Source organism: Rhipicephalus microplus, chromosome 3, assembly GCF_043290135.1.
Source record: "Rhipicephalus microplus isolate Deutch F79 chromosome 3, USDA_Rmic, whole genome shotgun sequence".
Classification (NCBI taxonomy): Eukaryota; Metazoa; Arthropoda; class Arachnida; order Ixodida; family Ixodidae; genus Rhipicephalus; species Rhipicephalus microplus.
Window position 1 is genome coordinate 104,484,844 of NC_134702.1, and position 23,689 is coordinate 104,508,532.

At 46.5% G+C, this 23,689-nt stretch overlaps 1 protein-coding gene and 1 long non-coding RNA gene across 5 annotated transcripts in view; one reads left to right on the top strand and one right to left on the bottom strand.

Annotated features, from left to right (window-relative positions):
• The window catches only part of LOC119171800 (uncharacterized), a 69,354-nt gene that overhangs the window by 19,226 nt on the left and 26,439 nt on the right, over positions 1 to 23,689 (bottom strand). For 2 of the 4 annotated variants that reach the window (XM_037422666.2, XM_075890084.1), the window contains exons 2-5: positions 12,376 to 12,596; positions 3,506 to 8,714; positions 1,968 to 2,150; positions 355 to 576 (exon numbers count right to left, since the gene is read on the bottom strand). In XM_037422666.2, the coding sequence (XP_037278563.2) occupies positions 355 to 576; positions 1,968 to 2,150; positions 3,506 to 8,714; positions 12,376 to 12,584 (5,823 nt within the window). In that variant the 5' untranslated portion in view covers positions 12,585 to 12,596. Of the gene's footprint in view, positions 1 to 354; positions 577 to 1,967; positions 2,151 to 3,505; positions 8,715 to 12,375; positions 12,597 to 20,816; positions 21,064 to 23,689 lie in introns of those variants that run through there. The other 2 variants (XM_037422657.2, XM_037422651.2) reach the window with 2 other exon arrangements.
• LOC142803859 (uncharacterized) overlaps positions 20,309 to 23,689 on the top strand; it is a 220,117-nt gene continuing 216,736 nt past the window's right edge. Inside the window, exon 1 of the long non-coding RNA XR_012894336.1 lies at positions 20,309 to 20,692. This is a non-coding gene — a long non-coding RNA (uncharacterized LOC142803859). The remainder of the gene's footprint in view (positions 20,693 to 23,689) is intronic.

Here is a 23,689-nt window from a genome sequence, read left to right on the forward strand (position 1 = left end):
GTTATATCAAGGTTGTCTCCCACTGTTACTTTGTTACATTGAGGTTGCAAATACATGTGCTTCTATGGAGCGACGGCGGGGAATAGAAAAACATCGTTATACTGAGAAATTCATTATATGGAGGTTCTTTATAAGCAGGTTTAACTGTAGTATAAAGGAACTGGTTAGTATTAACCTAGCAACCACGACTTAGTATCAAACACAATTTCAGTGTAAAGTATACAGTAAATGACTATGCTACTTACTATATAGCTCCCACATTACATATACTGAACAAAGTACAATATGGTCGCACGATGCAATACATGTACCTAGTTGGTCTAGGTAACAGCTAGATTATGGCAAATGACTTACTTCCTCGAAGCATGCTAGTGGCAGTGGAGCCTGTTTGAAGGCCAGCAGCAGGCATGACACACAGTGCCAATGGCCGCACAGTTCTAGACGATGCCCATCCACCGAAACCTCCCTTCCTTTGGAAAGGTACGGTGGCTCACGACAAATTGGGCAGCGTTCAGACTGGGAAGTGGATTCAACCTTTATGGGACTTCTTGACAGTTGGCTCACCAGTTGCTCTGCCTGTGCGTGACAAACATGGCGACACATGTAGTTTGCTGTTGCGATACAAACTGGTTCTGAAACAGGAATGAAAAATATGTTATATCAAAGCAGAGAAAGTTCAATTTCGCGTACTTTTCGTTGTTCCTCTATTATCACGTTCTATGGAGGGCGATGGTCTTCCACTACAATTTATTTTAGCTTTTTTAGGATAAAATAGACTAGATATATATGCACATGCCTGGACTAATTAGAAAAGCTGAAAGGCTTTTCATAAAGTGAACTTTACTTTTGACCATGCTATATACTCTTATCCGGAGGCAATGGTAGGCTCTAGACCCGGGTGCAGCCATTGGAACGTAGTAAGCCGTTCTACTAGTTCCTTCAATATTTCTGTGTGCCATAAAATTCCCAGTGTTAACTATGGAAAATCATTCAACAGGAAATGTTGCTGGAGCCATATTCAATAAGAGAACCCATGTTAATTGGGCCAGCAGCTCTACAATCTTTTGAAATTCCGCTTTGTATGGCCTAAAAGTGCTACATCATTTGCCTTTTTAGACCCTCCTCCTCAGTCAGAAATAAGGCACTGCCTCCTCCGTTGAAAAAATTCTGGCAATGTCAGTTGATCGATAACAGTAAACCCAGTGGATGATCACCATGAATAGTGCCATTTATTCGAGCAGAGGTGTAATGTGGTAAAATATGAAGTTTATGAACGACGTGACAGAAAGAGGAAATCAGCACTCTGTAAGTGGAATTTTGTTGCGTTAAAATCGGAAAGATACTTACAAATGCAGTAATTATGCACTTTAAGACCTCAGAAAGTACATGAAATATACTTGCGTGGAGTCAAAAATGCATAAGTACACTGCCTGATCTGGAATGCTGCGTACAACCCACAATTGGAAGTCGTGCGTGAAAACGCCCTCCACACGAAACATGCAGTGCACTAGTGTTTTATTGTTATTTTTACGTTATTAGTGACATACTTACCATTGACTTTATTACTGTACTGTGCTGATAATAATGTGATAGTGACCAAATCCTATTGATGCACATGCACAAGAGCAGTTAACTTAATCCTAGGTGTGTTTGTAATTGTGCTTAACTATCTGCTGCCACATGAAACCATGGCCTTTTTCTTACTGACTTTATGTGGGGAAAGAAAGAGTTTACAAGCTCACTGAGGGCAAGAGTTGCGCAAATATGCGTTTACAGCTTCACATCAAGTGAACACTTCGAATGGTGTCATTTTAAAATTTGTATTGGTTTCACCGATTGCTTGAATTTTGTCAGTGAATAAAGCGCTTAACTGTGACATATGTGACCCAGATCGTAACACTCAGGTGTTGAGATTAACCTCCATCACACTATCCCAAGTGCATCTTGTCTATGGTGCCATCACTCACACGTTCAATTGCTGTGTCCAATCCGACGACATTGATTGCCTCGAAGTTTGCATCGAACTGTGCCGCTTCCAGTTTGCATTCCTTCGCCAGTTCCCATGGGTCGTGGCCGAACTTGCCCACAAATGATCTCAGCGTGCTGAAATCGTCGCCGACGAGGACCAATTTCTTTCTCTTGTGCTTGCCCTATGAATAATCGCGCAGCAATCACTCCACTTTTCACACTTTAACCCTATTATTAATGGGAACTAATGATGGATCATGCCAAACAAAATAATGCGGGGATATTATTAGCAGTAATTGTGATGTAAATGTGACGAAAGTGAACAAAAAAATCACTTATCGTCTACTTTGCTTTCTTCACATATAAATTACAATTACTTTAATTACATCTGCTATACTTTCCTTGGCATCATTGTGTGTTAATTTTCATTAATGCTGTGTCTAGTAAAGAAAGCAAGTTCCTAAATTTAAACTTATTTCTTTCATTTCAGTTCTAAAGCATTTCTTGCAAGAAATTATTGCTTTCACCAACTTAGCCATGGCTAGGTTGCAAAAGCGCTCGTTCAGCTGCAGGGCGTCCGCAAGAGCCCTACCTAGAAATCACGTGACCTTTTTTTCTGAGACTGGTACTGGTGCCAACAACTGGCAACGGCGCAACGACACTTGGCCGGCGCTTCGCTATGGCTCAACAAAAATGGCTGCAACAACTAGGCAAAAGCCACCTGCAGCCACGGTTTCGGAGAAAGAAATAACTGAAATAAAACGGAGAAGTTCCGAGTCGAAGGAAAGAGCATAGTAATAGATGGTGCATTGCGTAGTTGCACCAACGCCCGCAGCACACGACCACTGAAAAGGGATCTACAAAGAGAGCATGCCCTTGTCCATCATATCAGCTGGCTTTCAACAACACTTCGCAGCACATCTCTGTTACTAAAGCCTATCCAAAACACATGTTTCGCGTGCTGATCTCATCTTATGTGCTCTGCAACCTTTGTTCAGCAGCATTTGCATGTTCGGCGTGCTGCTGCTGCACTCCCCCCCCTGAATAATGTCCTGACAGCAAGCACCTGTGCATGTCACAGACTCTCGTGCAACATATGTGTATTTATGTAGAGTTTAGTATTTTCGTTATGTAACTGACTTCGATCTAAGGCTGACTCCGAGGCGTTGTGTGGCAGCTCAACTACTTGTGCAACGGAAGCACACAAAATAACATTTTTTTGCTCAAATGTCACTGTCGCCATGACATGTCCGTGTTTTGACCACAATAAAAGTGGGAAGTGCATGAACGACTCATGAAATCTTGATCTTCATCTGCCCTGCTTACACGGCCACAAAAATTGTGTGCACGCGAAAATCTGATGAATTGCAGTGAAAAAAATTGCTTTATAACTACGATAATGTGAAGTACCGATACATTCCTCGGTAATATATTAGTGTTTAAACTATACAGTTGGAGAGTAACTACACCATAATGTCCTGTTCTTTATGTGCTTCACGGTAACCGAAGTGTACTTAATTTGTCAACTAGTGCTCACCTGTGCTTTGATGCGCTTCTTTAGCACCTCCACGGCGGCGGAGACGAGTTCCTCGTCACCAACCAGCCGCGTACCACCAGGCTTCTGAATCACGTAGACGCCACCTTCAGGTGCGACGGCATTGACAACAGCCGCTACTATCTCCGGTCGTGGCGATTCTTCGATGAGCACTGCCTCTGAGCTGATCAGCCTATTGAAGAGCAGCACGGCTTTTTGGAAATCGTGCAGGTTATTGGCACGCAGACTGACGCGAACTACCGCTGGACCGCAGGGCGTCGCATCACATTTGAGGTTGTCCTCAGGCCGAATACCTTCTTGGCAATGGAGCTCGGCTTTGACTCGGTCTTGTATGGCCGCAAAGAAAAGGCGGGGAAAGAAGAAGGTCTCTTGCACTAAGGTGTGAATGTTGAGAGGCAGTGTGATCGCAGAACCCTGGGAAACGTCTGTGGAAACCGGGGCCCCTTTGAGAAGCGCACATGTGCGCTGTGCCACGATAGCGTCTTCAAAAGACACCCAGCCTCTGAAAGCGTAGTCCATGTTCTTTGGTTTCTGAAGGCTGAGCTTTGGTACTTCGGTACCAGCTTCTCTTTCGAATATGCTGCGCACGGCTTCTTCCAGCGCTCGGAGCTCCTGAGAAGTTGTCTCGAGCTTGGGTTCGCGAATGAGACGAACACTCTTCAAACCTACGGGCAATGAGGAGCGAAGGAGATTTTCCACAGCTGTCTGGCCAGTGCCTGGCGCTAAGCCCTTAATGAAGAGCCCACAGGATGCATTCTTGTTTCGTTCACAAGTCACCACAACGCCGTCGAGCTGTAAATGTAGTGGCAGCGACCCCACGATGCGGTCCATGGATGCCTGGTCTGGCAGCTCAGCGAAGGCAATGCCCGTGCAGCGACGCCGTAAGAGAGACACCTGAGCGTGGAACGCCGATCTCCGGTGCTTTTGCTCGTCGCGGTATGCTAGAGCCTCACCCTTAACGGAAACTGTCAGGTCGCTATTTTGCTCAGAAAGTGAGTTGTAAGCAGCGTCGGCTTCCTTCGCCGTCTTGTACGTGATCTGGAAGGCATTGTCCTTCTTGAGAAACCAGTACTGGACAATATCTCCGAGCCTGTTGACCAGCTTTCGAAAATCAGCAAGCGGAATCTTTACATCGCCAACCACGAGGGAACGAAAATTAGTTGGCGATAGGATTTCGTCCACTCGACCTCCGACGCTGATAACAACCAGAATGGGATGTGTACTATAGGGCGAGTCGGGTGGTGTGAGGAGAGCCTCTCTGTCCTTCCTGGCAAGTTTTGCCACCTGATCAGTGACGATGCTTTGGAGGTATTGTCGAGCTTCAATACAGTATTGCTCAGAACCTCTGATGACAATGCACTGAGCTTTGGCGTCGATCATGAGCGACCCTTCTTTCCCATGCACCTCGTTTCCCAGCTTGTCTTCTATAGATTGCAGCACTTGCGGCGTGTTGAACTGTTGGTTCCAGATAAGGTTCCCAATAGGCCCGAACCTTTTTTGAATGTGCGGAAGTTCTGACGGCGACAGTGGCGAGCCTTCTTTGGTCTCAGAAGTGTCGTCTTTGTTTGGAAGAGATGAAAAGTTAAGGAGCTGCAGCTTTCTTGCTCCAGGCATCAGAGAGAATAGGCAGCATACTACATTTTTCGCTTGCCCAGCCTTGACGCCGAGCACTGATAGTGGCGACACCTGAAGCTTGCTTCCAAGCGTGGGGCTACTGAAGCCCCGTTCTGAGGCTTGGAGCAAGCATTGTGGATAGGATTCGGCAAGCAATTCGGCCACCGTGATTGTGACGTCTTTGTCCTGCTTTGTTGAATCTGAGTTCAGGTTTTTCCCCCTGAGAGCGTCAAATTCTGACTGAATAGCTAGAACGGTGCTGTGGAGGTGACTGATAAAAGTTTCATGAACGCCGTTCACTTCACACCACGCGCTCTTCATTTTCTTGGGGACAGCGAGCCAGTTCTTGTATAAGTCAGTGATTCGAGAAAAGACGCAGTCTCCTTCAGAGCGCTGAAATTCTCGTTCTGTGCCGTCCTTATTGAGGGGTCTGTAAGTAGCGAGTACTTCCTCGTAAGCTAGAGCAGAGGTCAGCACAGCGTTCAAGGGAGCGGCCTTGTCCAGTGATCCCAGTACCAATTTACCGAGTCTAGGCTCTAGGCTGTTCTCGCAAAGTTTAGCGCCCAAATCTGTAAGGCGCCCATTTGAATCCAACGCCCCGATACCTGCAAGTGCTTTCTTCGCATTCGTCACAAACTCCTTTGGTATCTTTTCGAGATATGGCGCAACATTGCTCATTTGTCGTGCTAGGCGAAGAACAATGTCTTCAATGAAGCGGGAGTTTTTTTCATCGACTGATAGCGAAGAAGTGAAGGCGTCCCGGGTATACAGGCGATAGCAAACTCCTTTCAGCCAGTGTCCGACCAGAGCTTTCCGTTCGTCGGCCTCTGCCTCTGAGATGTACGCAAGTTGGGCGACTAAAACACCATTCCGGTTAACGATAGTGCGCGTCAGACCGCTGTCAATGACGCAGCGCACGTGAAGTGTGCCAGCGATGGCATCGGGATATTCCACAGCGAACACTACTCTCCAGTCCATCAGCGATGGCGTACTAAACTTTGACAGCGACGTGTTCCCAGGTAATAAGACCTCATGGTGGACTCTTCGCTCGAGTTGACCTGTGTTCTTTCGGTATTCCAGCAGTGCGTCGGCGAGGAACGCATCCGCCAGAGAGGGCAAAAAGACAACTATGTCTCCACCTGTGCCGCATTTTTGACAGAACTCGATCGTGGCGGCAACGCTCGCGGATGCAACATTCAAGTTCATCGGCCGCTCCTTCCAGATGACCTCCACAGGAAACTGAACATAGCATTTCACTATGTCCTGGTCACCCAGGCAGAACGTCTGCTGGACAGATGAGCAGGCGCAGCTCTCGCTTCCGGACAGCACAAGGTGCACGCGATGTAAGAAGTGCATGCGCAACACTGCCAGGACGATGCGTTGGTAAGCACTGTCTTCTTGAAGAGCGTCGACGACGATAGCCTGGAAGCTCGCTAACGTTGTTCCGCAGCGCATGAACTCGTGAAAGAAGCGGCGCGCAGTCGTGAACACGACTGTCGACTGTAGGCTGACCTGCTGCCCTGCAGCGCGCCAGCACTCCACCACTCCTATCCCGCTAACACTCGCCGCGTGCTTAGCGCACTGCTCGGCGGCGATGTCACTGGGCTGGATGCTGAGCACGCGGAAGCCTAGATCACGCAGGTATGAAGGCACTTCGAGGCAAGACGTGGATCCACGTGGAGCCACCAGGAAGACGACCTTACGCTTCTCAAGGGCCTCAAACAGCCTGGATTTCACGCCATAAAGTGGCGAGGCCCGCCGTAGCCTCAGCACTTCCTTCGTTCTAATAGAGTGTGCCTCTTGCGATGATGTTGAGATCTTGCCCAAGGTAGCCATGAACTCATTCAGCTGAGCTGCGTAAGATTCTCCAAGTTTCTCCAGAGCCAAACGCGTTTCCTTCGCAGCCTGATCATTACCTTTCATAGAAGCGATCTTCTGTCTGACAGACTTACGTAATGCTTCGTTATAGTTGGTTGCTTCTTTTACATTTTTTGAGGAGAGGGGTCCGTCCGGTGAGCGTACAACGTTGCATGGGACAGTCTTGTCGGACAGTATTCCCAAGCACTTCACCATGTCGCCTTCCCCGTTTACCTGTTTGTTCAGAGCTGCTACGGCTTTTTTGGACTTTTTATTGCTGGAGTAAACCAGACAAATGACGTCCTTGTCCTTTCCGATTTCGAGGCTGAAGTCCTGAGGGATGTTCAGTTTGGTAAGGAAGCTCTGCCAGTGTTGCAAATTTTTAGGCTGTTGACGAACGAGCAGTCCAACTTTGGTGAGAATGGCTTTCCCTGTCGTCATGTTGTCAGTTTTTGTTTCTTTTTTGTTGTTGGCGCACATTCCGTTTGTGCCTCTAGCCGCAGGTGCGGCTGTGCTGAAAGTGTTCCCTGTCGCTTGAACACTGTTTTTCTGGGATTGTTTAGCCAGCTTCTTGGCTGCCCCGTTTTGTCCCAAAGGTTTTGATTCTGCAGTCTTTTTGCATACGCTAGCAGGGGCTTGGGTGTTATTAACCTTGTCTATCTGCATTGGTTTCTTGGGTAATGGCTTGTTCTGCCCGGTTTGTATAGACGCTTTAGCTTCCTTCACCCTTTCGACCATCTTGATGTCCGCAACAAATTCTCCGTAGCGGATACTCTGGTTGGCCGTGTCCGTAAGGGACCGCTTTGCCTGGTCATTGTGGATCAGCGCGACATGGATGAGGTTCTTGTATCGAATCTCATGTATCTCCGCTGCAAAGTCAACGTCGCCAGATATGAGCACTATGCGCGAACCAGTCAGCTTGTAAGTGTCTGAGAACCGTCGCAGTTCAGAGCGTAGCTTCTCGTCGGCCGCGTTCTTTTGGCTTCCCGGCACGTGCATCAAGGTAACATGAGCTTCAGTGAGCTCGCTCATGACAGTAGGCTTCATGCGGCTGATATCGCAAGCAACCAAGAAGTCTGCCTCCCGGAGGCCTTTGTAGAACGTCTGGCGCACCTTGCGCACAATGTCGTATGCCGGAACTCCGTTGGGAACCGCACAATTCTCAATGTCCCAGAAGACACTTATCCAACCGATTGATGCGAGCGCCGGCGAAGCGAGCACCGCGTGGGCATTCAGAACCGGCTGCTGTGTGCGCATGCTTAAAGGACCGGCCTTCTCGTTGCCAGTCGACAACACGGCATCCGTCAGGTCTTCGAAGTTGTCCACCTTCAATAAAGTGTACTCATCTTGACCCCTGTCTTGATCTTCCGGCAAGGTCTTGCCACCGTCGTAAAACTGACCATCGTTGAAGCCGCATTCGCTCATTGCATCACCAAAGTCTGAAACACTGAACGCACAGCTGTCGCTTTCTGAGACCATAGAAGTTTCGTCATCGGCCGTTTTGTGACGCAGTGCTCGCTTGAAGCAGAGCAAGTTTTGTCCTGCACTAAGCGCCCCGCCTTCATTTTTGCCCGAGCAGGGTGGGTGTGCCTTAACGCCACCTCGTCCTCTCGAGTGAAAGCGGCCTCTTTGGAAGCGACCTCGGTCACCCCTTGTGTGGCCGCCGCGAGGTTGACCCTTGTGCTTGCTCTCGTGCTTCTGTTGGCTGTTTTCACTGTTGCTGCAATTGCAAAGAGACATGACTGTTAAGGTTAGATGAGAGTGGCAAAACGAATCAAAGTGGTGAAAAATACTATGATATTCTGTGAAACTATATCGATTATTGCAAGTCTGGCGGATTGGTGCACTCGAGGTGCAAGTCTGGCGGATAGCAAGGAATGACATGATTTCAAGTGGGACTGGCAGTTTTGACTCGTTTTATAAGTCGTAATGGTATTTTTACTTCAGTGTCTCAATTATAATGAAAACTGAATGAAGGGTTTTTTTGGTGTGTCTCAGAATATATAACGGTATTAAATTTACTGATACCATTTTTATAGCAAGATGGCATCATTGTGACATTTTTTTTCCTTATACAAAGACTACGAAGTGCGAGGTCATTAAAATCCTGAAATGCGTATATTGATTGGTAACTTTATAGGCGTGCACAAAAAATATCAATCCAGGTTAATTGGTGGATGTGCATGCACACATATTATTACACGAAGAGAAATATAGCGAAAGTGACTGTTTGCGCTGTAGTCACAAGAGCAGGCATACTGCTTATTAAGATGTAGGTGAAAGGATGGTTCTCGCCTTCCAGTCGTTTCACGTTGATGTGCCAAGGACCCTAGGTTTTTTGTGATTTGAGAAATTTACTCTCACAAACAGTAGAAATCGATAACATTCCAACAGAACATCGGGACTGAACACAACATGCACAGACACACCAAAGTTTGTTACAGAAACATGTGTTTACATATGCACAGTTGGCCAAAATATAAGCTATTGTGCGCAGCAGCCACGTTTTTGTCTGTCAGCATTTTATTTCCGGACAACACTGTACGACCTGAGGTCGTCATCAAATGGTACGGACGTACTCATTCCGTCCTCATGTTAGATGACGTTTTCAGTGCACCCTGAGAAAGGCATTCACATCATGATACAGAAAGGGTACTTGTCAGTATTCCTCGAGGACAACTAGACGTACGAAAAACGTCTACAGTAAGATGTTTTAGTGCGTACTGCATAATTCAAAAAGAGGCTGTTCATGAATTTTGTGTGGCATTTCGTCGCGAGCGCGCAAACATTGAATGTATTTGACAACAACTAGCGTAGCTCTGGATCGTACAATAGTTTTTTTCGTGCTCGTTTTTTAGCACCTCACAGATATGCATAAAAATGTTTTTCAGGGACTTGTGTGTAGTGTTTTTGAAGTTTGTTGTTTTGCACATACATGAGCATGAACGATTTCCATGTGGCCGGCAACGAGCACGTAACGACACGGTTAATTAACACGGTGTCCAACGGTAGCAATCACAGGAATCTCATCCAGCGCATGCCATATTTCTTTTTATGCCGGGCAACATTGTCACTCTGAACAGCCTAAGTCTAAGCAATCCAAGCCAAGCAAGAGAACAACTTCATTTTTGAAGAAAATGGCACGGTTAGGCATTGTGGCAGGCAGGTTTCCTCAAGTCTGTTCCTTTTTCGCATACAAAATGGAAGAAAACGTTGACTGCAGGTTAAGACTATGAATAAATAGATGCGCATAAGCCTATTTATGCATTTAAGCAGTTTTGGCAGTAAAGTAAGCCAGCGCCGCCAAAGCAGATGATTTCGTGCTAAGATGTGGTGTGAATTGTGTGCCATGATCTTGCGAGTGTCCAAGGATTCGTTTCCCATGTTTTTCTATAGTTGGAAGATCACCGAAGTATTTTTCAACTCGTTTGTGACATGTCGAGTGCGTTACTATTGTTTGCAGTTCCGAAATTGAATAGGTTCAGCGTTGTTGCTGCGACAACAGGGTTTGGAGGGCACGGCATTTTGAGGTGTGTGTGTGTTCGCACGCGCATTTGCCAGATTAACCTCTGTAGTTGCATATGAGCAGTTTTAAAAAATCACTTGGACTTACCAGCCATTGCAAGAGATGTAGCTTTTGTAATGATGGTGGCATGTGAGATTGTTGACAGGCACGGAACGTTTCTTGTAAATCAGCACTTCCACATTTATTTTTATATGTTACCGAACTTAAGCAATGAGTTAGAATTCTGGAAATGCACATGGCGATGGTGGAGAGTAGCGAGGCCAATAGCTTGGTATAACACAGAGGCAACTATGATCTACGGAGCAAATATCTCCTCTTGAACCCTGCCCATCTCTAGAGACCTCCAGTCAAGGGATTCAATCCACCAACCTCACTTTGTCAAGCTCCATGGACTCGTTGTTCAAAACTCATTAATGAAAAAAAGCTTTGCGTGTCAGTGCTTGTTTATATATTTTTGTGGGTGTGGCATTTATTGATCTTTTACTAACAAAGTTTGAAGTATGAACTTTGAAGCAGTAGATGCATGCTTTTGTTCTAAGGCTGATTTTTTTTAATTTATGGAAAACAATCACATTGAAAAATCGCACTTCCAATTGGGGTATTATGCGTCCTAAAAGCTTAGAATATCATCTAAAAAGGACCTTCAATGCTCTCCTGAGGTCGACCTGAACGCACACTGACAAAATCTCTGAATGTCAACCTCAGGACAACATGAGGATGATCTGGGGCCGGAGAAACAGACGGGATTAGTACCAGTTGAGGTTCATTTGAAGATGAGCTCAGACCGTACTGTGTAGGGCATACTTAGGACAACCTTAGGTCGTCGATTGTTGTCTAGGTTGTGGAATGAAGTTATAAAAAAATGCTTCGTGGACATGTGCTTTATGGGATACCCTTGTCCTTAGTTCAAGCGAAACTTAATTCAGTTGTATGGCAACGATATGCAGAAAAAACTGCCACTCATGCCTGATAGCTAAAGATTTGGCGGACTGTACATTACATGGTGAACGAAAAACACTAATAAAACGTCAAATATATTACGTGTATACATGGTATTTCTGCCAGTACTAAACAAACATCAGCCTACCAGAATCAGGCAGGCTGAAAAAAAAAATGCCCCACCTCCCCGACGGAAATCGGGAGGAAATGCGAATGCATTTCTTGCTCCAAGAGAGCGCACCGTTGCCGCCGCACATTCGCCTTCACTCATTTCTGCCATCGCCTTGAGAGTGGCCCAGCCAGTGAACGGTCGTGAGTGACGACCAAGGGGACGGGAGAGTGTGGCGCCAGCGTTCTTGGCTCTGCGTTGTCGTTTCACAGAGGCATCTCGAGCACAATTTCCGGATGTTCTTGAAAGGATGTTCTTGAGAGGCACTCTCATCCTCACTTTTCATTCCCGCCCCCTTGTTATACTATGATGTGCTAGGAGCTGCTTAGCACGTACTCACCCTTTGTGGCGCATATGTCCGCCAAGTTTTAGGCGGACATCGACGGTGCCAGGACAACCGCTTCGCGGACCGGCTCGACCGACGTAGGAGTCGCCCACAGCGCGCTAGGGCGCGTCCAGCGGGAACTCAATGGAGGTATTTCAATTATTCATTCAGTCCATGGGGCGCCGGGTTAAGCAGTGGCGAACTCATACAGTCTGCGACTGCTATACCTGTCCCGGACCCCAAGAGCAACTATGGACAGTCCAATGAGCCCGTAACGCAGCAGAGAGACTTAGTTTTTCTGTTCCAACGTAAAAACAACCCGCTAAGTATCAGAGCGTGTTTCCATCCATCCATCATCGTCGGCCTTACCTCCAACTTAAGCAACTTGGCTGTTAAAAAAATGCTGCAACAGTCTGTCTCACCCTCCAGCCTGACTGTTGCCTCCTCTTGTCTGGTGTGGTGGTGGACGCTCCCTTGCATGGCTAAGGGTATTGGCTCTGCCACCTCGATTTGCACCGCCACCTCGATTTGCACCGCGGCTCCCACCAGCACCTGGGTGTGCAGCGCCTCGCTGGTGGGCAGAATTCGGCTGGTGGGCCGCTCTGGAACAAGGTTGGCTGCCTCTTTTCATAGCTCCAAGGCGCTGCGCAGAGGATAGTTGTGTGAAAATCTTTATTATTTGAAAAAAAGTGCTGTTTTGTAAGTATTTTGTTCTCCTGCGTAAATATCTCGATTAGAACACAGATATTAGCGCACGGTAATTCTGCAGCGTGCCTTTTCATTTGATCGAGCACCAAGTTTTCCTGTTTGATTTGTAATGTTTCAATTTTATAACACCATCAATTCTAAATACCACCATTGATTCAGTCACTGCTGGACCTGGTATTCCTTTCGGGCACTATGGAGGACTTCAGTGTTGTGATCGAAGACGGCATATCTGACCACAAACTGATTTCGGTTGAGATTCTATGTGGTACAAAACCTGGAAAACGTCCCTTCGTTCAGGTGCTTGTTAGTGACTACGGCCGGGCAGATGACACGTCAATATTAGACTTTTTGGAAACTGCTTTCGATGATTTCAAGCAAGCCTCTGATAGCGAGCCAGTTGATTGCTTGTGGCAGAAATTGAAATCAATAATTAACAGCTGTATAGAAAGGTTTGTTCCCATTCGATTGAAAAAAACAAGGAAGACTAACCCCTGGATCACTAGAGATGTTATCCACACTAAACGCAAAATAAAGAGATTACGCAAAAGACAAGGCCACTCTGAGCAGATTTCTCAACTACGAGCAGCGCTGAAAATCCAAATCTCCAAGTCCAAAAAAAGGTTCTTCAATGAAACGCTTTCTGGGTTCTTGCACACTTCGCCTAGAAAATTTTGGCTATACTTGAGCGATCGGAAAGAAGCGATTGAACATATCGCGGTTGGCTCTGATGTTGTAACCCAGAAACAAGATATAGCTAATGGTTTCAATCGCTTTTTCCAATCTATATTTACAAAGATGGCATTCACGGATGAAGATAAGGAAATGGCCGATACTTGCACATGCGCCATGGATCCAGTTTCATTTGATCAAGCGGGCGTGTTTCAGCAGCTACTTAATTTGAACGAAAAGAAGGCTAATGGACCGGATGGAATACCAACTGTGTTTTTGAGGCGGTATGCGGAGTGGATGTCGTTTTACTTAGTCATTATCTTCGAAAAATCACTCTTGACACATTCGCTTCCAAAAGACTGGCTGAGCGTCATTGTGAAACCGGTATTTAAAAGTGGCGACAGGATGCTTTTTACCAACTACAGGCCAGTGTCTCTGACGTGTGTTTGCTGTAAGGTTTTTGAACACGTCCTTGCCAAACAGATGGCTATTTTCTTGGAGACAAATGGGCTGATATGTAGGCAACAGCACGGGTTTAGGCAAGGGCTTTCCACGTTATCCCAACTGGTTGAAACTCTCCACGATTTTGCCGCTGCCGTAGATAACAGAGAACAAGTCGACGTGATATGCATAGACTTTGCAAAAGCCTTCGATAAGGTCTCCCACCATAAATTGCTCTTCAAGCTCAAACGAACAGGCGTAAACGAAAATATCCTGAAGTGGATTGAGGCATACTTAACGAACCGCAAGCATTTGGTACGAATTGATGGGTTTGAGTCTGAATCACTCGATGTTTATTCCGGTGTGCCCCAAGGCTCCGTGTTGGGCCCATTGCTGTTCTTGGTGTATATAAATGATGTTGTTGACATTGTTAACCCTCCTGTAAAAATTAAATTGTTTGCTGATAATTGTTTAATCTATGCCCCAGTGACATGTGGGAATGACCAAATTATAATTAATGATTGTCTTGATGATTTTCAAACATGGTGCAATAAATGGGAGATGAAAATAAATTATTCTAAGACAACATATACGCATATAACTACCAAGAAACACGTTTTACCATTTACGTATAGCATTGGACCTAATTATTTACCGCAGGTGTGTGCATTTAAATATTTGGGAGTGCATATTACGAATGATTTGAAATGGCGTGCACATGTCGAGAATGTATGCTGTGCCTCTTACAGAAAACTGCGTTTCTTGCGTGCTAAATTACCGAGTGCTACGAAAGACGTCGAGCTGCTTGCATATAAAACATTTGTGCGCCCTGTTTTAGAATATGCTTGTGCTGCCTGGAGCCCCCACCAAAAGGATTTAATAGGTGAACTGGAACGAATTCAGAGACTTTCCGCGCGATTTATATGTTCGAAGTATAAAAGGACTGATTCGGTTACCGAGATGTTAAAATTAAGTGGTTTGGAATCTCTAGAAATTAGACGACAAAAGCAGCGCCTAAAAGTATTTTTTCAGATATTGCATGGTCAAATAAAAATAGATAGAACAATTTACGTACACCCCCCGCATAAGCTCAGCAGCCGGATCAATCATGACGCGGCAGTTTGCCCCTTCGGTGCTCGCACGGACGTCTTTCGCAAATCTTTTTTCCCTGATGTTATAGAAGCGTGGAACAAATTGCCGCGACATATTGTTGAAAATTCTGATGCTAAAAAATTTGAATGTGCTCTTGATGTTTACTTTGCCGAGCTATGAATATGCTATTGTGTTATTGTTCAAAGTTGCTGAAAATATAAATGTCTGTATTTACTTTCCATATCCTATGCTTCCCTCTCTGTAATGACCCTGAAGTGAGGGTTGGCAGTATAAATAAATAAAAAAAATAAATAAAAAAATAAAATAAAGTTTAATATATTCTAACATTCTATGAAATCACCAGATTCTTGGCCGATCCCCCACAGTGGGTGTGAGCCATAGTTACAGCCAGAAACAGAACAGAAAACGCAGGGAGTTTGCAATAACTCTCGCAAAGCTTTGCGCAGCGAAGCACAGGCCCAAGTCGTCGCTCATATACTCCTCATTAACTGACACGTCTAGCTTCGTGCTGCACCGCTTCCTCCTCGGGAGCACGAACTTTCTGAGGACGCCCCGTGGCTCTCTGCGCCCAATCGGGCGTAACCAGGCCACAGAACACCTATATGACTAGGCTATGCACTTAAATAGTGGAGGTTGCGCGCGATGCCCCCTCTGGCGGACGGGGCTCAGCTACTGCGCATGTGCGGTTTGTACAGGTGGTCGCTAGAAGACTCGATGCTTGTTCTCTCTTTATTTCTTTCCTTGCCTGTCTTGGCACTCGTTATCGTGGTTAATACTGGCCACTCCATAGCAGTGGGCAGTGGAATTTGCCCAAGTTTTGCGGTGCATACCCGTTCATGATGATGATGGTTTTCGGGCACGGTCTTGTACACTTTACGCAGAGCTAAAACACCTTGGCTGTTGAAACGGGATCCCGGCCACAGCGAACGCACTTCGAAGGGGATGCTATGCGAAGAACAACCGGGCTGTTATATTTAGGTTCATTTTGAAACTCCCGCAAATGGCTTAAATGAACCTGAAGCCACCCACAACGGCGTACCGTATCAATGTTCTGTCTCGTTAGAATCCCGGCTGCGGTGGCTGAATTTCCGATGGAGGCGGAAATGTTGTAGGCCCGTGTGCTCAGATTTGGGTGCACGTTAGAGAACCCCAGGTGGTCGAAATTTCCGGAGCCCTCTACTACGGCGTCTCTCATAATCATATGATGGTTTTGGGACGTTGCACCCCTCATATCAATCAATCTCGTTTGAACCCAGAAATTTTACTCGGTGGTAGCCTGTGCCACCCATGGGAGCCAACCTCGCCTGAAATACTTAAGAAAAGCAAAAAAAAGTTTAAGGATCAACTTCAAGAAGCAGGTCGAGCAAGCATGGCTGCCCCTGTCCGTATTATTGTTGGTGTAAACACTAAGCGTTTCCAGAGAGAGAAAGCGAGACAGACATAAGAATGGTTCTCAATGATATGATCGTGAAAATGTGATTGATGAGAAGCAAATTTAAATATTGGCCGCTTTGTCATCTCAGTATTTAAAGGCCCCATGCAACACTTTTTCAAGTAGCCATCAAATGCATACAATAAAGGAGCTGATAAACTTACGAATTCAACACCGCAAGAATTTTTAGAATCGATCTAGTACGAGTGAAGTTACAAAGATTAGTCGCACGTCACAATAGCATTCTCTCTTCTCTCTCGAAGAGAAAGCAATCTTTAGCTCCCGCGTGCTGTGCTATAATCTTTGCCTCGCGTGTTCTAGAGAGCCTTGACTACTGATCGGCAGCACTTTCTGAACCTGATCAAAAAATGTTACAGGGCCCCTTTAAAATGCGCTTTGATACAGTTGCGTGTCGCTTCTTTATTTCTTGTTGCACTCTCCCGAACAATGCTTCCCTGGAAAGTGGGAAAGCCTGACTGACCGAAAGATGTGTTTCTACCTGTCCTTTAAGCCTGCGTGCGAACATCGAATCAAGCACCTCCCGCAATCTCGGGCGCCCCATTCATTGGCCTACGGCTGTCGCAATGACGCTTTACAGTGCCCCTTTGCAACAACTTTTGAAAATACAAAACAAAAAAAAGACAGTCATATTCTTTCTCGGCGTTTCCCGTTCACGCGGCACTATTCGTGACGTCAGCAGTTTGTGCACGTAACGTCAGGATGAAAAAAATTGGCAGATCTTACGTACAGTGGGAATCGATGATATGCGAAGCACGAATGAGAAATGTTGATATGTCACTTTAACACCAACACAACGTTACGAGGTGAAGGTATGTGATGCTGTACATGACTTCCGTGTCATGATTATCATGTCTGGACGTATCATTTACTCTCATCGTCTATTCACGTCGCACGATACCAAATTTGGTATATGTGGAGCTAGTGGAACGGCCACGAGCGCGCTGTGAGCGTAGCATGGAGTCATGTATTACATGACACCTATGTCAAGATTATCATGTTTGGACGTGTCATTTGCCTTTTTCCTCCATTCACGTCACGTAATGTCAAATTTGGTATATGTGTAGCGAGCAAGACGGCTGCGAGCGCATCTTGAAGGGTCCAATATATTCCAATGTAGCGTTGACGCGCGCACGCTGGGAAGAGCGACGCTATGTTAGCAAAACGCGAGCACTCTATAGTCTGACGCCAGGCGCGACCAGCGTCCGTCGGCGCGGCCCGTTGGCAACCGGCGTGAAATGCGATATGCTGCATTTTGTGCCGATGCATTAACAGCAAATTTAGAGCCAAGTTAACTTGGAAAACAAACTGTGCGGTGCACCTCATACGCAGAGTGGCCAACAAAAGAAATGGGATCAAGGAAGACAATCTCATCAGGTTGATGCATGCGTTTGTTCTAAGCCACTTCACGTACGAGGCAGCAATACACAACTGGTCAAGAGTGGAGTTGGAGACACTGAATGTGCTCCTCAGGAAAGTTATCAAGAAGGTCCTGGGCCTACCTATACATACCAGCACCGAGCGTCTACTTGAGCTTGGTATTCACAACACGCTCGAAGAAATAGCAGAAGCCCAAGAGAGAGCACAGTTTGCAAGGTTATCTACAACAAGGTCGGGGAAAATGATCCTGCAGGAACTGGGCCAACACCCAATGGCAATTAGATGCAATTACAAAGATGTCCCCGACAACATCAGGGAGAATATCAGGGTATCTCCTATACCATGAAACATACATCCAGAACACAACATCGGAAGAAGAGTAGCGAGGGCCAGGACTATTATACTATGTCAAGTCTCAAACGACGAACGAGGGGTCGTATTTGTTGACGCAGCTTCCTACGCCAATGGGAAAGCTTTTGTGGCAGTGGTGGTTGATGGGGCTGGCCGTGTTTTCAACTCAGCGACGGTCAGGACGAAAAACCCAATCATTGCGAACAGGTGGCCATCGCATTAGCACTGAAGATGGATAACATTGAAGTCGTCTACAGCGATACCATGGCAGCACTTCGGGCCTTCGCAAAGGGGATGGTCTCAGAACAAATGCTGAGAATACTACATGGCAAGAACATAATGCATCATCTTCTGAGTTGGTTCCCAGCTCACCTTGGATAAATCAACGACTCCCCTTCCAATCTCAATGAAGCAGCACACGAGGAGGCGCGAGACCTTTCCAACCGCGCCTCCCTGGGGATGTGTTCTACCGGTGAAGGGCATAACCGCGAAATTCTTACAACATATAACGAGCTTACTAAACATTTCTACCTGTCTATAAGGATTTTCCCTCCACCTCACAAAAATCTAACTCTGCCCCAAGCACTTACATTAAGGCTTTTGCAAACGCGCATGGACCCTACTTTAAAAATGTTACACATCATGTACCCTGACCTATACCCAAGTAATCTTTGCTCACATTGTGGGGAAATAGCTTCATTAGAACATATGCTCTGGCAGTGCACCAAATTCGCTCATTTATCGAACATCACCTCTGCCAGATCGGAGGCAGCAATCCGCAGCTCATCCTTGGCAGATCAGCTCTGGGCTGTCCACCAAGCCCGCGAGGTGGCTGAGGAGCTCGCATCTCAGTCCCTACAGGGGAGCTGCCCGCAACACAGTGATCTGTGTTTTGAAGGACCAATTAAAAGTTTACTCAATCCAATTGCCCAGACAACACTGTGTCTCCCTCTTTTCGTGACGGAGGGACGCTGGGCAGACTGAAACGCACATGCGTCAAAGCAACGCAGCGCGGCAACGCCGCCGTGACGTGACGAAATGAACGCCGGCGAGCGCGTGCACCACGTCACGTCAAAATCCATTGGCGCCTTGACTGTGGCATCTAGTCATGTTCTCGCACGACATCATGTTTGCACCAGTATCATACCTTCGTCATCTATTCACGTCCCGTAATACCAAGTTAAGCTAGCGAAACGGCCGCCAGTGCATCATGATCATGGCATGTAGTCATGTTGTTACATGACACGCATCTCATTATTATGTTTGCACCAGTCACATACCTTCGTCATCCATTCACGTACTGTATACCAAATTCGGTATATGTGACATCAGCGAAACGGCCGTGAGGGCATCGTGAGCGTGGCTGGTAGTCGTGTTGTTACATGACGCGCATGTCATGATTTTCATGTTAGGGACTGTCGCTTCTGTTCGCCATGCAATCATGCCATACCGTACCAGTTTTGCAACATGCGATGTGAGCTAAACCACCGCTGGAGCTGCAGGACCATGAAATGTAAATCATGACATGCATGGCATACATGTCGTGATTTTCATGTTATGACTAGTCAAATATGTTCTTCATACAGTCATGTTATGCCATAACAAGTTTGGTGTCAATACCATTATCAAAACGGCTAGGAGAGCTAAAAGTCGCAGGCGGCTAGATAGTTAGATAGATAGATTGATATGTGGGGTTTAACGTCTCAAAACCACTATATGATTATGAGAGACGCCGTAGTGGAGGGCTCCGGAAATTTCGACCACCTGGGGTTCTTTAACGTGCACCCAAATCTGAGCACACGGGCCTACAACATTTCCGCCTCCATCGGAAATGCAGCCGCCGCAGCCGGGATTCGAACCCGCGACCTGAGGGTCAGCAGCCGAGTGCCTTAGCCACTAGACCACCGCGGCGGGGCAATAGATAGATAGATAGATAGATTGATTGATATGTGGGGTTTAACGTCCCAAAACCAGTATATGATTATGAGAGACGCCGTAGTGGAGGGCTCCGGAAATTTAGACCACCTGGGGTTCTTTAACGTGCACCCAAATCTGAGCACACGGGCCTACAACATTTCCGCCTCCATCGGAAATGCAGCCGCCGCAGCCGGGATTCGAACCCACGCTCTGCGGGTCAGCAGCCGAGTGCCTTAGCCACTAGACCACAGCGGCGGGGCGATAGATAGATAGATAGATACGCCCTAGGTTGCATTCATTAAGCTCTCGATTGGTCAATACGCCAGAGAACTTTGTTGCGAAGAATTGTTTCCCAATCTGCTTTTTCATACTGTCGCATGCACGTTTTGCCTTGTATTGCACGACTATCGTGCGCGATAAACTGATTCGTTCTTTAGCGTTTGCGACTGCACAAGCAGAGATGGCAGCGTGTTGTAGAAAAGCGCGAAATACTGACTGGCTGGACGCTTAGTGCTGACGTTCCACGTGTATTAGAAAAAATAAGGGTAGAGGAGGAGATAACAGTTCTAGGAAGGGTATACTGAAGGCGAGGGATAAATTATTCTGTCTTGCCTTTGAACTCGGCGTGGTTTAAGGGGCCTTTAACGACTGACCCAAACGCTGCCGCGATTCATCGAGACCATTATCAGCTATCGAGTCACTCGCAAAAGGTAAGCGTGAATGCCCTTTTTTACATCGTATTTATTGTGGTTGACTGTGGCTACGGAAGCACTCAAATAAATAGTTGGGCGTACGTATGGCTACGGGAGAGAAATGCACACGCGCAATACGTACCGTATCTATTCTGTGGATGCGTAGGTACGTCCGAAAAACAAAGAAAAAAAGAGCCTGGCGCATGCGAACGTAAAAATACGTAGCGCTATATAGCTCCGTGACACTCTCGCGAGATCTCGAAGGAAAGAGCAGCCAGATTTCGGCTGTGTTCCAATACTCGCCGTAGACGGCTAAATAGACAGCTAAATGGACGGCGGCTATCTTAAGTCCTATTCCAATTTTCACATAGCCGGCAAAATAGACAGCTCTGAGAAGACCGCATCGTAGACAAATACGATGCAGGCTAGTTTGCTGTCTAAACAATATGGCGGCTCAGCGAATCGCTCAGATAGATGGGATCTCACCGGAATGATCATCTGCACACAAGCAGACACTTCTCTAGACGCTCAAAGTAACGTTTATTTGTTGTTGATTTCAACACGAAATAGGCCAGAAATTACAACTGTTACGTTTGTGTATTTTAGCTTTTTCTTCTCGACGCGAGGTGGTGCATTGTCGCGTAAAAGCCGTCTAATTGTGTTCGATTTCTCGGACAGCGTGGGCTCGATGCTGTCCTCTAAGCAGTCTTCGTAGAATGTCTGCGTGCTGTCTAAGAATTGGAACACAGCTTTCTATAGACGGCACAAAACGTAAAATCGCGCATCCAACGATTCGGTTTGACTTGGATGCCAGTGGCCGTTATGACGGCCGCTACCGTACGATGACGCTAAGAAGCACTCGAAAGCTGTTTCATTTCTCTTGTGATACGTTTAGCTGAAGGAAACGCATTACGGTGCGGTTGATATGGTAAACTAAAGGTGTTGTTGCGTGCCTCGCTTGCAGCGAACGCGACGTATCGTGTGCGTACGCAAGATTGTTGGGTACGCCCAACACAAGGTGCCTACTGTACAGATCTATAGTTGCGCGTCCACAGCAGCCGTACGGACGCGGCCTGGCATTGCAAATGGCTAGCAGACTGCGTCCGTGCGGCTGCTGCGAACGCGTGACTAAATCTGTCTATTTTACCTTCGGTTTTACGTGCCAAGGGCATGACAGGTATGGCGTAGTTCCATAAATTTCGACTATGTAGCGCTTTTCAACGGGCACTGACGTCACCCGTTACACAGGCTTCCATCATTTCATCCTATCTGACGTGAGTGCCGTGGCCGGGATTGAATTCCGCGACTTTCGGGTCAATACCGAGGCGGACTCGAAGCTCTCAAAGGCTGTTTGGCGCAAGTATTGCACATTTGCGTTCCGAATTTCGGAGCACACAGTAAAACGACGCGGCGTTAACTGCTACGGGGTGCGCATGTTTTCATTCCTTTACGTGGCGTGTGAACGAATAATAAAATAATGTAGAGATATTAACGCGGCGAGCCCAGATCAGTTAGGTGGGCGTGGATATCGCAACAACATTCCACTGAGTTCACTTGGTTTCATTGACGGTTAAAATTTTGTAAGCACTAACAGCTGAACAAGCATCCACAGGTAAGTTAGCGGGAATTGTTTTTACGTGTTCTGCAATTAAAAAACTGCAGTGTTTAAAGTATTTCAACCGCCAATGAAGCGCTGTGTTTGCTGGTGTGCGCTTTTAATTATCATAGAATCGCCATGTTTCCCACCGCATTTTACAAAACAGCCGTTCTAAAACTTATTTTGTTGTTGTGATGCCTATAGGGCGGAAAATATGCCACTAAGGACGAAAAAAAAAGAGATTAAATTAAAGCACATTCCCTCAGGCATGATGGCTCTATAGATATATAGTCCGAGGACTTCATCGTAGAACCCGAAAACGTCCTAGATTTTCTCTAGAGCACTGAACTAAACACTCAGCTTTAGAGTAATCTCTGTGCTAAGTGGCTATTGTACAGGCACATCATTTCTTGTTGTTCCCATTATTTCTATTCATTACTTTTTTTGCATTTTTTTCTCCCCCATGTATAGAGTAACAGTCTAAAGAGCATTAGCTCAGGGCAACTTCTCTGTTTTCTAATGAATTCTTACTCTTCATCAAAACAACGGGGCTGAGTTTTTCAAGGCATTAGATGTTCGGGGACAGGGACGACAAAAGACAATTGAAGCTGGTGGAAATAACCAAGATGAGGTTATCTGATTGGTGGCTTAAATCAAGGCAGGAGTGAAATTCAGTCTTTCATCGCATATCGTTTCAACTTCGTCACGAGTGACGGCTATAGGTGGCACGAGGCGCCAACTGTCCGAAGGAGCACGGTCCCACCGACGAAAGCCGACGTGGCTTCCCTCCGGCCAGAGGTTCAGAACAATGCTTGCTCGGCAACGTGATCCGCTGAGTCGACGAGGACGACGCACACGGCTGCTGTGTTTGCCCGGAGGAGGAGAGTGCAGGCGCGCACAGGTGTCGGGAATAGATATCGAGTTCCCGCCATGACGTGGCCGCAGTGAAAGCTCGGCGCGCCTTGAAATCGGCTCAACGTAGGGGTCTTTTATCGAAGAGCAAGGTTCTCGGGCCTATTCGCAATGCCCACGGCACACCGTGCAATCGAAGATGGCCGTGGGAAGAGGGTCAACCCATGATATCGCATACGTAAAGATGGCACGCGCGGACATATGCACCGTGCCGCCCTCACCGGATGAACTCTTGATCATGACATGAATGTTCATCAGACCAAAGTACTTTCCCAAACAATAGGAACTGCTAAATGTTCGGTACCTCATTTCTTGTCAGTTCAGTTCAGTTTATTTTTTTATTTTTAGTTTCGTACAAAACATACATGCTTACATAAACATACAGAAGGAGGTCCCAGAGCACTTGGCTGAAGGGGGACCTCCTGTCAGGAAATGTGATAAAAATGCACAAGTAAAATGCAGCAACGTGGAATAAGTTATACAAATAAAAGGACTACAGACTAAAA